The 15,227-nt window shown below is 41.8% G+C and overlaps 1 protein-coding gene across 2 annotated transcripts; it reads right to left on the bottom strand.

Annotated features, from left to right (window-relative positions):
• Positions 1–3,067: 3,067 nt before the first annotated feature.
• On the bottom strand, positions 3,068–12,537 carry LOC147641896 (calcium-dependent protein kinase 13-like). 2 transcript variants are annotated; one of them, XM_086800809.1, is made up of 9 exons: positions 12,075–12,350; positions 10,950–12,005; positions 10,633–10,756; positions 10,400–10,543; positions 10,125–10,277; positions 9,773–9,885; positions 9,499–9,666; positions 3,903–4,133; positions 3,068–3,750 (listed from the first exon to the last, which is right to left on the bottom strand). In XM_086800809.1, exons 2-9 carry the CDS (start codon positions 11,442–11,444, stop codon positions 3,589–3,591), a joined length of 1,590 nt encoding a protein of 529 aa, XP_086656935.1. In that variant the 5' UTR covers positions 11,445–12,005; positions 12,075–12,350; the 3' UTR covers positions 3,068–3,588. The 2 variants fall into 2 exon arrangements, with proteins under 2 accessions (XP_086656935.1, XP_086656926.1); XM_086800800.1 differs by having other exon boundaries at positions 10,950–12,537.
• Between the last annotated feature and the right edge of the window lie 2,690 nt (positions 12,538–15,227).

The following is a 15,227-nucleotide window of genomic DNA, read 5'->3' as shown; positions in this document are numbered from 1 at the left end:
AATATATTAGAATCTCAAGGCTTCTAAGACTGAAACCCTTATGTTTGGGTCCCAAAAACCTCATAGATCGCCCCCTGCTTGACTAATTAGCTATGAGTGGAGATCAACCAAGAGGGTGCTCCATGTAATGGAGTTGTATTTAAACTCTGAGCCTCATTAGATTCATGTCAAGATGTTAGAATCTCAAGGCTTCTATGATTGAAACCCATCTGTTTGGGTCCCAAAAACCTCAGGGACCGCACCCCAATCTCCAAAGCTAAAGAGAGAGAGGCAACGGCCTCAAACACCAATTGAACCTAGCAGTCGACATCGCTTTGTGTCTCAACCAATTGCTAGAAGCACAAAGCTTCAATGAAGGGAACCCCTACATTTGGGTTGCAAAGTCATGAAAAACTGCACCTCAAGCCTCTGCAACCACACCATCAAACGCACACCATAAGCCCCTACAACCACGCCATCAAACGCTAAACCAAAGATGGTATGGAGACCAAGAGCCATGCCTTCGATGTGCGAACACCAAAGCTTAAGCAAGAATGGAAAGCAGTGGGTTGTTCCACCTTGACTCATGTGCCGACACCACCTTCAAAGAAGTTGGAGGAGTTTGTGGATGCCAAGCAGCAAGATGTAGTATCTTGCTCATGTGTAGTGGACGTGCCTACGCTTGTTCCCATGAAAGAAAAGCCACCCACTTCTGTGGCACTAGTTGAACAACCCCAAAGCTCAAAAAGATCACGAGCCCATAACACCCATGTGCACCATAAAAAACTTGAAACCAAAACAAAACTAAAAATGACCAAACGTTAAAAACATGCACATGCACCTACAAGAACACAACACACACACACCCACACACAACTCACCCACATCATGTGCACCCACACACACACTGCGTTGTCTCCCCCTCGGTTCATCTTTCACCCCTCGGATATACTAGAAAAACTCTAAGCTGCAATAACCTTTGTGCGTGAAGTTCAAATATTGAAACAACTTGTAAAAGTAATCTATTTGAAACAAAGAGTAATACTTGAGCGAAGTAAAAACCATTTTGGAAATCAAACAAGCACATTTTTTTTGTGGCATCTATTTTTAAATTCAAAAAATCATATTAAAGATTTCACAAAAACTTTTTTTAAATATAAATTAGCAACACATACCACTCCTATTCTAGATAAGATGTTGCATCCGCCTTATCGCCACAAGCATTGAATATGGAGAATGCCCTGTGTCAACCTTAAATTGCCATATGTATGTCGGCCTTCAGCAACAAGGATGATTTTTGACTGGCTGGGTAACCCTTCAAAATGACGAGTTTAGTAGAAATAATGTCTATTTTTTTCATAATTGAACTTATTTTTTACGATCGTTCAAAATAAGTGGTCGTATTTTACGACCAAAATACCCAAAAAAAAAAAAAACACATGCACAGTTGCCCAAGCATTCTAGTTTACACTTCTCACTTCGAGGGAACTGTATTTTTTTAACTCCAACTGTAAAGAGTTATTTAAAGTATCAAATATTTATATTCTGAATTTTAATGATAGTAACAAATATATTGTATATTATGAATTTTAATGATGTTTAAATACCCTTGTTCTGTTGACTGAACACGTGTACTACCATGGCATGGAGGATGCCATGAATGGTCTCCTATACAAACGGTTTAGAGTAGAGGTTAGAGATGATTAATCTTAACCTCATTGAAAAACATAGATATTTGAGCCTTCTTTGCTTGTCCGGCAGAGAGAGAATTTCTGCAATGGGAAAATCAATTTTCAACTAATTTGGGATTAAGAAGGGTAATTAATGCAGCATTCAGCTATGGAAAGATGCCAGCGTAATGCAAAACACGTTGGAGAGCTCTTCAAGCCCAACGTTTATTAATGCTGTTGCAGAGCTCAAGCGCATCAACTAACTCAACGATGGTGCTTCCAGTGATGTGTTTTTGTTGGAAAATCAGGAAGGCGTCCACCCAGCTTGTGTGGACGGGCACGCAATTGGATCCCATCTCCAGTTACCGCCCCATCCTTAAAAAGTCGGGTGCTTGACAGTTTTCCTGCACATACAGGTAGCTTTCGGCAACAACAGAAACAGAAATAGCAGAGGTTTCCAGTGGTAGATCTCTTACTAGACCTGGCCATGCTCTCGGAGGCCTTTGTGTTCAACAGAAGATCCAAACTGCCGTGGACAAGCTAGGCTACATTGAGGTTATTAACATTACCATAATCAATGATTTACCAACAATGCGTTAACTAAACTAGATCTGCTAATTAATGCTTGATTGTCATCTTATTCTTAACTCGTCCTTCAAGTTTTTTGGTCCTCCTATATGAAGAAAATAAATCTAAAAAACGGCATGACACTAATTGTAAATGACAATTTGTAATTGTTCCTTTTTACCAAATGTAGGTTTTCAATGGTGGGAGGCTGTAGAGGGATCCGCTTAAAAGCAATGGTGGGAAGCTGTAGTTAGCCAGCTTAATTACACAGCATTGCATACTTGTATTTCTACCTCCAACTGTATAGTTAACTACTACACAGCATTGCATACTTGTATTTCTGCCTCCAACAGTGCACCACCTCCAAGTATGTCATACTCAGCTTAAAAGCAACGGCGGGAAGCTGTAGTTAGCCAGCTTAATCACTACACAGCATTACATACTTGTATTTCTGCCTCCAACAGTGCACCACCTCCAAGTATGTCATACTCGGCTTAAGAGCAACGGCGGGAAGCTGTCGTTAGCCAGCTTAATCACTACACAGCATTACATACTTGTATTTCTGCCTCACCACCTCCAAGTATGTCCAGTTGGAGAAAGATTAAGCTTAGAACAAATCACATCTAGCATTACTCTGGTTGCCATCCTCTCACCGGGCTAATTAAGGACAATATCCACTTGAGATCTTTTAACAAGACCGTCCCTTCTGCATAAACATGTGTCACCAACACCATATAGGTGTAATGCATGAATCAAAGCATCGGTAGCTAGATCTGAAAATGGAGCCCACTCGATTGCAGACGTATTCAAATGCAAGAATAAAAGCTCTGCAGGACCAGTAACAACAGCAATAAGTTTTGCAATGAAATTGAGCTATAAACCCTTATAGCCTCAACCCCTTGCTTCCAGATTTTAAGGTTAAAAAAATAGAACATCTGTATAATGTGGCCAAAAAGCCTTCTTAAAACAAATAAACCAAGGTTGACGTCTGAGTCAAACCCCTGAAACTAGCATCAAATTATGATATACATATGTTCAGATCCTTCAAGGACAATGGAGAACTCGGTATAAAAAAACAGATGTTGCCACATTCAGAGATGTGTTTCAAGTAGTGCTCGTGACCCCATGTCTCAATAATTTATTGCAGCCATCCACATCCACCCAGTTTGAAGGAGAGTTTCAAAGGTTCAAATAAGTTGTGCCTTAAACAAGCACTCATCCCAAGACTCAAGGTACAGAAACAGGCTTGAGCCACTGCCAGGGCTGCTCATCATGGTCCAGATTTACCATCATTTTTTAAAATACCAGCAGACTAAATCTCCTAGCTCCCCTTGTATATACATCAACTCAGCACTGTGTGATTCCAATCAAGTCATTTTTTCTCATCATTATCTTGCATTTGAAGGGAGCCATCTTTCATTAGCTTGATACTCAGACTCGTAAACCTTCCTCGTGAATAATGACGAGACGCCTTTCTCCAGTCTGTGCCTGTGCGCATCATGCTAGCAAACTCTTCGTAACTGATTTGGCCATCCTGCAACAGTAATACAGAAACAAATGCATTACATTAATTGAACAATCAAACGTGTTATGGGGGATAAACAATCACCACCGAGTCAACCTCCCCTTTTTCCCAAATAAGCAAAGCACATACGAGCAAAAATGTGCAAGAAATGAATGACCCACCTTATCAGTATCCACTTCATTCATTATGTCGTTGATGAGTTCAGTGTCTTCCGGGGCCAACTCGTCACTTAAGGCTTGCTTCAGCTCATCAAAATCAATGAATCCATTCCCATCCAGATCAAAACAAGAGAAAGCTTTGTGCAAATGCTCATCGTTGTCCATCCTTTGGAGGTGCACAGTCAAGGCAGCAAATTTACCATAATCAAGAGTACCATCCTTACCGACATCTGCCTGTGAGATACAAGGAAAAAAAATTAACATCAGTAATCTGCCTGTGAAAATAACTGCTCGAACCCGGATCACTGAAGACATTACTTATAGTGCTATTTCGATTGCCTCTTGTCCATCACAGTTGATGTGCTGAACAAAAATCAAATTCTGGCAAGACACCTACTATGGTTTTATATTTGTGAGCAACCATACACAATCTGTCCTACATTGAGGGAAGAACCTTACTCTCCCTCAATAATTGATGCGTCACGCACATTTTCACTATCTAGTATCATTGAAAAGGTTATTCGCTGAGATTCAATCGCAAGATTGATGGTTGAGCCTTAAATCAACCAAATTAACTACCATAAATATAAGTTAACAGCTCTGAGTTTGTGGTTCGTCTCCCAGCAAACCCGAAGAGATCATTCTCAGGGCGAGCCACTATGATTCTTCTCAAGCAGTGCATCAGAGTCAACCAAATTTTAGGAGTGAAGATAATCACTCTATGCAATAGGCAATGATTGTCCTTAAGAGCAAGAAAGCCGCAGTAATGAGGAGAAAAGGAGCATACTATGCAGCCAGTGTAGAAAGAGGGTGGTAGTAGGTTGAAGATGGTGGTTGCACTTTGAAGAACAGAAGCGTACTATGCAGCCAGTTTAGCAAGAGGGTGGTCGTAGGTTGAAGATGGTGGTGGCACTTCGGAGGATGTAAAAGCCCTGGACATGACTAGTATTGCTGCGTAATGAGTCATCATGGCTAACCTTAAAACAAGGAATCCTTCATGCACGTACAAGAAGGTGGAGACACAAGTACCAAATTTATGATGCTCTTGTGCTAGCTTGCATCCTAGAGTGTTTCCTCAGCCTTTAATATTGTGCTTTCATAAAAGCATCATGTGTGACCAAAGCAGAGGGCTTGTGCAAAAGACTATCAATGAAATTTAACAATTATTAATGGCCACAATCAAATACTCACAAAACTTGAAAATGAACTTTGCACAGTGAGACCACAATAGGGCTGGAATGGGCCGACCCACCCACCCCAATAGGCAATGATTGTCCTTAAGAGCAAGAAAGCCACAGTAATGAGGAGAACAGGAGCGTAAGCATGCAGGTGGTCAAAATGAGGAGAGGCAACAAGGAAGATGATGCCCTTTAGAGAAGGACAAATGGGGTGGACCCATGTTAAGGGAGAGCTATGCAGCCAGTTTAGATGAGGGTGGTGATAGGTTGAAGATGGTGGGGGCGCTTTGAAGGACGAAAATGGCGCTGGGGGCTGGACATGACAAGTGTCAAGTACGCAGCAGAAAATGAGTCATGGAGGCTGACCTTAAAACAAGGAATTCTTCAACCACGTACAAGAAAGCAGAGACAAGTTGTATGATGCAGCCACTGTACCAAATTTATCCTGCTCTTGTGCTAGCTTGCATGATAGAGTTTGGGTGTTTCCTCAACCTTTAATATTGTGCTTTCATAAAAGCATTGTGTGTGACTAAAGCAGGGGGCTTGCACACTAGAGCATCAATGAAATTAAACCCTTATTAATGGCCACAATCCAATACTCAAATGAGCTTTGCACAGTGAGACCACAATGGGACCGGTGATTTTATAAGTATATGATTTAGAGCCCTTCTTCTCCCAGACTGGATACGGGCCAAAACATCACATATGTATGCATATGTTTACAGCTGGTACACTTGCAGATGGAACAAGTTGGCAGCCCCCACAACCTTCTGGGATTCTCCCAAACGGGGAATCCACATCCATAAGACCTTTGTTTATATCCGGAAGACTCCAGCAACAGCAAACCTTCAAGCCTTTTCCTTCAGAGGCTGCGGGTGGCAACACCAGCGGTATAATCTGTACGACTGGTTCTAACCAGTTTCCAACAGTCACCAGGCTTTGCATAATGACACCTGCAAGCTATGAATGAGTAGCAACAGCATAGCTGTTCGGCGGATAACATCAGCTGTACAGAAACAGCTTCAGGCTATACATAGGGTATTGTATGGGCAGTTCAGCGGGTTCAAGCAGACGTGTAAGATACAAGCGCCGCACAACCAGAGGAGGAGCAGAGCTGCATCAGCATAACATGAAGCAAGTACATGCAAAGTATGAAGAACTGCTACGCATCAGTACAGAAGATGTGTACGGCCAAGTACAAAGGTACAGAGAGCACAGGCCGTATGGCTGATTCAGGAAGTATGGGCAGGTATGGAGGCAGAGGTGTGGAGAGTCACTCTTTTTAATGGATATTAACCATTGTCTAAGATTGCTCGTGCAAGTAAACTAGGCCATGTGTTTGGGGCTGCCCGACACCTGCCCTGGTGCCTGCGCAGAAACTCCAGGACTCTTTTTCTCTATTTCTTATATGCCCTGGGCGCCCAAACTCCACATGTCCAGCCTCATGGATGAGAATCCCTTTAAAAAACAGGGCTCACCACACAAACCCAAGCCTTAGACGTCCAACTCTTTGTCCAAGGTCCTGTTCTGAGCGCCATGTCCAAGTCCCTAGCACCATATCCAAGTTCTTGGGTGCTTGGTTCTTGTCCTGAGTTCCTAGAGGCTGGCACCATATCCAAGTTCTCACGTGCCTAGTTCTTGTACTGGATAAATCTCCCATCCCGGAAGCTTGTACATTCTTGGTCTTTTGAGTATCGGGGTGTCCTCCAGAACCCTTCTACATATGAAACTGCGAAATGTCCTAAAAGGTGACATCGAGATGCCAAAAAAAGGTCTTCTACATCTAGCCAATGGGTCTAGCAATGGCACTGAATATGAAGCAATTCAGGCATGTGGTGCTTCAAGCCTTCTGGACCAGCCTATAAATCCAATGCTTGGAGCTTCTCACTATCTATGGTACTATCATTTGCATCATAGGAGGAGTGAGGCTGATGGTAACCCACTTCTAAGGTCAACAACATCTAAGATTCATTTCAAACTGCAACTAGTTCTTCAAGTTCACCACATCATATTGTTGCCTGCTATCCAAGAATTGTTACATACGGAACCTTTATCTTGATAAGCAGAGATCTTCAAAACTAAATTATGCAAACGGAGTTTGGCAGGAGAGAGAGAGAGAGAGAGAGAGAGAGAGAGAGAGAAGTACAGTATTGGGTCCCAATAACCCTCAGATGGGCCCCCACCCATAGGTGTATTTGCTTTATTGCTGTATGAAAAAACGGACTGACTAGCGGGCTGTAAAACCTTGAAAAAACTGACCAAAGACTTGCAAAAAACGGGTGTAACAGGCTGAATGCTGGCCCCTTGAACTCGCCTCTGCTGGTGGACAGCTTCTATGTGCTGTGTTTTTGCTTCTACAAGTAGGATGACATGCCTTTGGCTCCAATGCTGATTTGGGACTGGTTTTGACCTCCTGTGCCTTGCGTTTATGGTTGAGGGCTGCCTTGTAGCAGTAGTATCCAACATAGAGAGTGCAAGAATGATGAGAGAGGTGCCTTGGTTTGATGTGCACCCTTATGTAGGGGCTGAGGTGCTGGCCCACTGGGATAAGGGCTGGCCAACTTGGATAAAATCTGGTAGTGTGGGCGCTTTTCCACCTCAAAAGGTGTGCCCCACAAGCGGCCTCCCCCGAGGTCTGCCCCTTATTCCCTATATTATGGGCCTTGGGAGGGCAAGGTTGTTGGGTAGTCATAGCTTTCCCCCTTTTGTACTTCATTTCTGCATTTTGTGCAAGCGAGATCACGTGTGACACGCCTTTGAGTATCGTGGGTAGTCTTAGGCTTCCCGTTATTGTACTTCATTTCTGCATGCTGTGCAAGCGAGATCATGTGTGACACACCTATGAGTATTCAGGGCACAACCCCCAAGCATGGACTAGCTGGACATCGGATACCAGGCAGTCGGGCAGCATGCGCAACATTCAAGAAAGGCACATGTGCCACGTGGCAGTCAGACAGTGGACAGTAGTTGGCCAGTTGTGGGCAGTCCTCTCCACAGGCCAACAGCATCTGAAGTGGCCGACCAGCACCTCGGATGCATATATATACATGCACTAGAAAATCACCAAAATCATCTGCATTTCTCAACACTACTCTTTCTATAGAGCGTGGGCTGGCCAGGAGATCTTCACGAGTGTTTGGGCTGTGATTTTATGTCTTCATTTATGAGTCATCTTTTGTATTTGATGTACAGTCGTATCACTTCTTTCTTATTAATAATACAGATCAGTAGTTTAGGACTCTTGTGTGTGCTATATGTCTGATTCCGCCACACACTTTTCTATCTCTAAAAACCCTAGCACATAGGCACAAGTGTTCTACAGTTGGTATCAAAGCCTAGTGAACCTGCAAATTTTTACTTTTCGGGCACCCGTGTTCCTTGACTGCTTGGATGGGGTAGTACAAACCACTATACAGAGTTTTTATCACTTGAAAGGCAGACTCGGCCATGATAAAAGCTACCACTCAAGAGAAAACATGCACATGCAGGGCAGATGTACCACCAACTTGGACCAAGACTTTAAAAGGAAGCTGCATGAACCAAAGTGCAATCTCAACTACATGGAAATCTACTCACAAAGCTTCGAACCATCAACTTCATCATGCAAACATAGATTCCATGCTATGATGTCCCTGCTCACGTCAGCAGCGCCCAAGTGTAGGTGCAGGTTCATGCATATATTCAAGCAAAGAAAATCAGATCAATTCCAGTCTGGAAAGTTTCTGAGGCCCTGCTATCATGATTTGTAAGATGATATCCTATTATATATACCTATGGAAAGTTTAGGTTATTTCCCAAACTTGACAAAGCAAATTAATAAGATTAAACCTTATAGCCATTCCTATATTGTTGATTTATGATATTCAAGCTCTCTAAAAGTAATGCTATTTCATATTGGGTAGTGGCAAGGCAATCTCTCATAAAGCCTGCTACTTTCACAACAACCAAACAGTACATTAAAAAACAGTCTCAGCTTGACAGGCTCCTTCAAAACACAAGACACAAAACTGGGCCTAGTCAACAACTTACCCTGCATGCTTATCGGATGATAGCAGTATAATGTTAATGATATGCTAATATGTATACCGTTAAGGTTATTTCCCAGACTTGACAAACCAAATTAATAAGCTTAAATCTTATTAATTATAGTCATTTCCTATATTGTTGATATTCATGATATTCAAGCTCTCTAAAAAGTTCTCAATGTAATGCTAGTTCATATTGGGTAGTGGCCAGGCAATCTCTCATAATGCCTGCTACTTTCACAGGCGACCAAACAGTACATAAAAAACAGTCTCAGCTTGGCAGGCTCCTTCAAAACACAAGACATGAAACTTTCCCGGCACACTTATTGGATGATAGCTGTATAACGTTAATATGTGCAAAGGAATGCATTTAAAAAGCTGGGTAAGCACACTTACAGCCTCCATCCATTGTTGAATTTCATTTTCAGCCAGCTGAGAGCCAAGCTTGTGGAGGCCTGCCTTGAATTCTTCAAAGCTTATCACCCCAGTTTTATTAGTGTCCATCGTGTTGAACATGTTCTTAAGCCCATCGACTTCTTCACCGGACAAAAGTTCTGCAATGACCTGCGGCCCCCAGATATTCCTGAATTAAAAGTTTCTACTAAATGCACAATCAGATTAAAAACCCAGTACAAGTCGAATAACCATATGCTGCAACAAAGAACCATACCCGTAAAGCCTTTTTCTTCAGCTTATTCATTGCTGAGAATTGCTTCAGCCTTGCGCGCACAGCATCACCAAGGGGAACTTCAGCCTGCTTGGCATTTTGCAACCATGGATGGTCTGCAACATTTTGAAATGTAGAGATTCATGAAATCAGTTTTGAAAGCTTCTGTTTGAGATCATATCAAGGCTGGTTACAAAAATTCCCTGCCCATCTCTCATGGCCAAGAATACCCATCCATCCCTACTGGCCAGTGGCCCCCACTATAAGACAAGAACATCAGCTTAAGCCTCTAATATGTTAGTTCAGAAAAACTGACTTCAAACTCGACAAGGTTTGAGCCTTGAGGGTGCAGTACCAAGAACTTGCTGGGCTGTCAGCCTGCGCCTTGGATCAGGTTCCAGCATTTGTTGAACAAGTGACTTTGCCTTATCCGACACCCTTGGCCATGGATCCCTTTTGAAATCTATGACACCACGAAGAATAGCCTGTGCAACCCCCTGCTCCGACTCTGCAAAAACACATATGTAACTTTAGCAAATTGCACAATTCAAAAACCAACAAATTAAAAACAATAAGGCACTTGTCAAACAAAGAACCTATGAAGTATTCAGTAACTGAAGCAGCAGTCACCTGCCCAAAAAGGAGGTACCCCACACAACAGAATGTATAAAATCACGCCTGCACTCCATACGTCTACCTCTGGTCCATAGTTTCGCTTCAGGACTTCTGGGGCCATGTAATAGGGACTCCCCACAATCTCTGAAAACCTCTCCCCTGCACGAGGCCAAAAAAGAAGCAGATTCTTCATGCACTGGCAATATCTTAAAAGCATAATTTGATCAGGACTGTTATGAAAGTAGTACCAGGCTTGAAGAAGACGGAGAGGCCAAAATCAATCGCCTTCAGAGGTGAATTCTCCCGCTCGTTTGCAAACAGAAAATTCTCTGGCTTCAGATCTCTGTGCATCACTCCATTTTTGTGACAAGCCTGCATAAAAACTCAGGAGAATGCCATTCAATGCCATAGACATACTGCTTCAACTAATGCAGCTTTCTAAAACAATTGCTCATCAGACTCCAACAGTAACTCCTGATGGTGTATTTATTCTGTCTCACTGTTAGCGAGAAACTCTAAAAGTGTTGCTAGAGTCCTTGAGTTCACAACTGAAATTGGTTGGTACCTGCACGACTTCAACAATAGTGCGTGTAACATTTGCAGCTGCCCGTTCATGGTAGTGTCCACGAGCAACGATGCGATCAAAAAGCTCGCCTCCTTCACAAAGTTCCATCACCAGATGCACGGCATTATCATCTTCATAGACACCCTTGAGGTCAACAACATGAGGATGCGGAGGCAAATGATGCATAATGACAACCTCTCTTCTGACATCTTCAATGTCCACGGCAGTCCTCAGCTTACGTTTGGAAATGGACTTGCAAGCCAGCACATGCTGCGATTCCCTGTCAGTGCAAAGATACGTGATGCCAAATTCTCCTCGTCCTAGCTCTTTGCCTAGGATATATTTTTCTGTAATGTCTTGCCCCTCTCTGACAGAAACTCCACCCGGTAGGTTCTTCAGCACACTAAGCTTGGGAGCTCCAGTATCAGCAGCGTATGGGTTTGGCCGTCGCTCTTTCTTCAGAGTCTGTGCTGAGGAACCACAGCAATTTCCCATGTTGCCGTACTTGCATCCACACTACCCTAAAGGGCCCTAGAATTGCATTTGTGAACAAGATGCATGTCGAAAAAGCCAAGCTGTAGATGACCTGGAAACCCCTGCTGCTAGCCTAAACACAGAGCCGCAACCATGTTAGCCCAAAGAGAAGGGCTGCAAATGATCCTGGGTGCAGACCATCAAAGCAGGCTATAATGGTCCAGCTAATCCAAAAATCAGAGCTCCAAAAGCCCTTGTCGTCAGCCCTAAAAAGTAAAAAGCTGCAAATACTGCCCTCTCTTGCTGCTAAACCTGAAAGCAAAGCCGTAAATTCCTTGCCGCTAAATTTGGCTGCGAACGATGTCGCTGCCTGTTACAACCTTCTTTTCCACTGACCCTAAAAAGAAGAGCTGTTAGATGTGCCGTCCACAAAACTACAGCCAAAAAAGTGCCGGCACTTGAAATGACCTGATAAAACCACCAAAATCTTCACCGATTGTGCAGATCTCAGCCACGGCACCCTTTCTGGTAACCCAAAAAAGCAAAACAACACAACTTCCCCTGCCGTACCCGCTCTTCTGCCTAAAAAGTTAATAATGAAGTCAGAATTCGCAACACAGCGTAAGCGAGCTTCGAAACAAGTTCAAATACCTCCGCAATGGAGAAGGGGCCAATCTATGCAGGATATTAAGAGCTCTGCAAAGCAGGAGGCGTTGGGGGGGAGCAGAATTGGCTGCGAAGGCGAAACGATCGCCGTCTTGTAACAGATCTCCGAGCTTTCATTGAGCTAATTGCAGATCTTGGAGCTCCCGTAGCTATGGCGGAGAGTAGTCGGTGTGTGATTGCGTGCGTGTTTTTTTTTTTTTGCCTCACCTCACGACGGTCTGGGCTATCCCCGGTTCCAAAGCCCCTGGAACCGGCTAGTGCGGTCGCCCCCACGTTACCTTTGAGCTACTTATTAGTGTTTATTTATTTAATTTCTTTCGAGCAAGTATTTAGGAAAATGCTCGACGTCATTTTTTGTCAAAGTTAATCATCACCTAAGGTCGTGCGAAAGCGTGCAAGAGCAACAACGTCCTAAATTCTTTATCCTTAAGGTCTTGAAATACCATGTGTGGATGGGGGGGACTCCCCCATATTCTATTTAAAGACCCTAAGGATTAAAAAAATTGGGGACCCCCCCGCCCTTCTCACATGCATGTGCAAGTGGTCCCCATTTGTGACTGCCACCTTTTCCCAACCTCCTACACACAGCAAGGGAAGGGGATGTCCCCCATTCCTGATTGCTACCTCTTCCCAACCTCCTCCACACAGCAAGGGAAAGTGATGTAAAAGTCAGGCTACATGTAACCAATGTAACTGCTCCTCTTTTCCTAAAGTTGTGTCCTCTTCTCCAACTTTGGCCAAGCACTCCAGATATGGAAACACCCTATAAAGCGCTTGGCCAACAAATCTAATAGATGATGTGAGGCTCCATCTTAGAGGAGGGCAACCTTCATCCGCTCGACTATCATAAGTGTATTAAGGAGAGAACAAAATTGCTGATAAAAGAAATCCAATGGCATAGTAGACAAAAGTAAGCTCTTATAGGATGACATAAGAAATCAACTGGCATAGTAGAGAAAAGATGAAATGGCCATCCTATGTGCGTAAGTGCATTAAGGAGAGACAAAAGATGAAATCAAATGATCCATCCTGTAACATCAACAAATACTTTAGACGAGAAATCAAATGGCATAGTAGACAAAAGATGAAATGGCCACTTAGACAAGATTGAGACTTTACTTCATTATATATTATGATTGAAGAGAAAACAACCATTTACAATAGTAAGAGATAAATTGGCCCTTACACAAGATAAATAAGATCATTGCTTTGGATAACCCATTTAGGCACGTTTAAAGTAAGCCAATACCATAGCCAAGAGGTTAAATGGCTCATTTGAGAAGGGTTTAATAATCATCACTCTAAATGAGAGAGAAAGTGGGCCTAGTTTTTTTCCTTAATCCTTATTGGGTAAGAAAATCCACTTTGGAGGACAAAAGGTCAAAGTTGCATTGTACAAGACTGAAAACAACTTCCACCCTAGACAAAAGATGAAATAATCGCTATACTAGACTAAGAAGATAACTACTTTAGGCAAGCAATGAAATGAGTCAAACTTAATTTTGCTTCATCCTTTTTAGGTTTGAAAAATTCACTCACCACTTTGGATAGGTCACAATTAAGGATATCACCAATTTGGATAGGTCACAATTAAGGATATCACCACTTTGGATAGGACATAAGTGATCCTTATTTTCTTAATTTGGATAGGTCACAATTAAGGACATCACCGGACGTAAGTGGTCCTTATTTTCTTAATTATGTCGACTTTATTTTTTAAACCACTTTGACAAAAAAAAAGGCCCAGTCAAGTGAAAAGGGTTGATTGCAGGTGTGATATTTTGATTATGCAATGTTGTTGGGGCATCATCATGAATGTGGCTTTGAAATGCCTTTCTTTTTTTGAACACTTTTCACCAAAAAATGATTTTGAATTATAAAGATGCTTCTCAAGACATTGTTAATGTAAAACTAAGTTTCATGACTTTTATGCCTTGCACATAAAGCACCAAAGCTTTATGCTACATGTTAGCTCCATGACATAATTGCTTTAATGTTGTGATGGTTGAATGGTTTATGTATTTTATAACTAGTGATTTAGGAAAGAGATAGAATTGACAATCTAGAAAATATCAAGGAAAACAAGAAAATCACTGCACCACTTTGTATGCGATTAGAATGATCGAAAAAATCAAGTTAAGTTTACACAAGACATCAAATCCTTTCTTGTTCTTTACTAGTATTCACTGTTTATATTTTTGAGGTTTGCTTTAAATAGTATTTCCTAAGAGACACATATTCAGACAAGCATATTATGTATTGAGAAGGAAAGATATAAGGTAAGTAAGAGTCTAGAAAATAGTGAAATTGTGCCTAATTGGAAAGGCCACAAAAGAGTCACTTTTGGTTTGCAAATATGCCTAATTGGAAAGTTTATGTAAAAGATGAAATGTTTTCTTATGCATGTGACCTTACTATTGTCCTGATGAATTCTCCAAGTGTCATGTTTGCTAGTAATGAAATAACCTTTGCCAACCTCACACATCGATTTTATCTACTTAACTTAGCCTTTATTTTTTATATTCGACTTTCACATTGTTGCTTAGCAAGTCATGCTTCAAAACCATTATATCATTTTCTTCAAGCATCATTGCAATATAATTCAAATCAAATTTTCTTTGGGACATAACAATTTTGCTTTGAATAAAATGAATGTGCATAAGTTTTCAACTTTTTTCTTATATTGGAGAGTCCAATTAACACATTGAAGGTGAGTTCAAACAATTTTACTTACCAATGTTTTCACACCTTTAAAAAAGAAAAGAAGTGTCCTTTTCAACATCTTTTTCTTTCTTATTGGAGTGCAGATCATAAGATGTCTTTATGGTGCAGCTTTGAGCTCTTTTCCCCACCTTGCTTTTGCCTTTTCTAAAGTCATCTTGTGACATATCATTGGATATTCGAGGCTTTATGCTACCTTCTAGATGGAATTTTGAACCATACAACAACATACATGTGAGTATTAAGCATTATTTGTGGGCACATGGACTGATCCAACTTTATCCATGTTCACATACATATTATTATAAAGTACTATGAATGCCACTAAGGGCATAAGCAAGTAGACCATAAACAACTATGCTAGTGTCCAAAATCTTTTAGAAGAAGAGATTTACCTTTTAAGAATATATGCATGTA

Source organism: Cibotium barometz, chromosome 1 (assembly GCF_041138505.1).
Source record: "Cibotium barometz isolate CiBa-2024 chromosome 1, ASM4113850v1, whole genome shotgun sequence".
Classification (NCBI taxonomy): domain Eukaryota; kingdom Viridiplantae; phylum Streptophyta; class Polypodiopsida; order Cyatheales; family Cibotiaceae; genus Cibotium; species Cibotium barometz.
This window is presented reverse-complemented; position numbering and strand designations above follow the sequence as displayed.

Coding starts and splice junctions, on each gene's coding strand:
- LOC147641896 (XM_086800800.1), bottom strand. CDS start 11,444: ATGGGAAATTGCTGTGGTTCCTCAGCACAGACTCTGAAGAAAGAGCGA. Junction 9,667..9,772: donor TGAAGAAAAAGGCTTTACGG/GTATGGTTCTTT, acceptor TGGGGGCCGCAG/GTCATTGCAGAACTTTTGTC. Junction 3,751..3,902: donor ATGAAGTGGATACTGATAAG/GTGGGTCATTCA, acceptor TTACTGTTGCAG/GATGGCCAAATCAGTTACGA.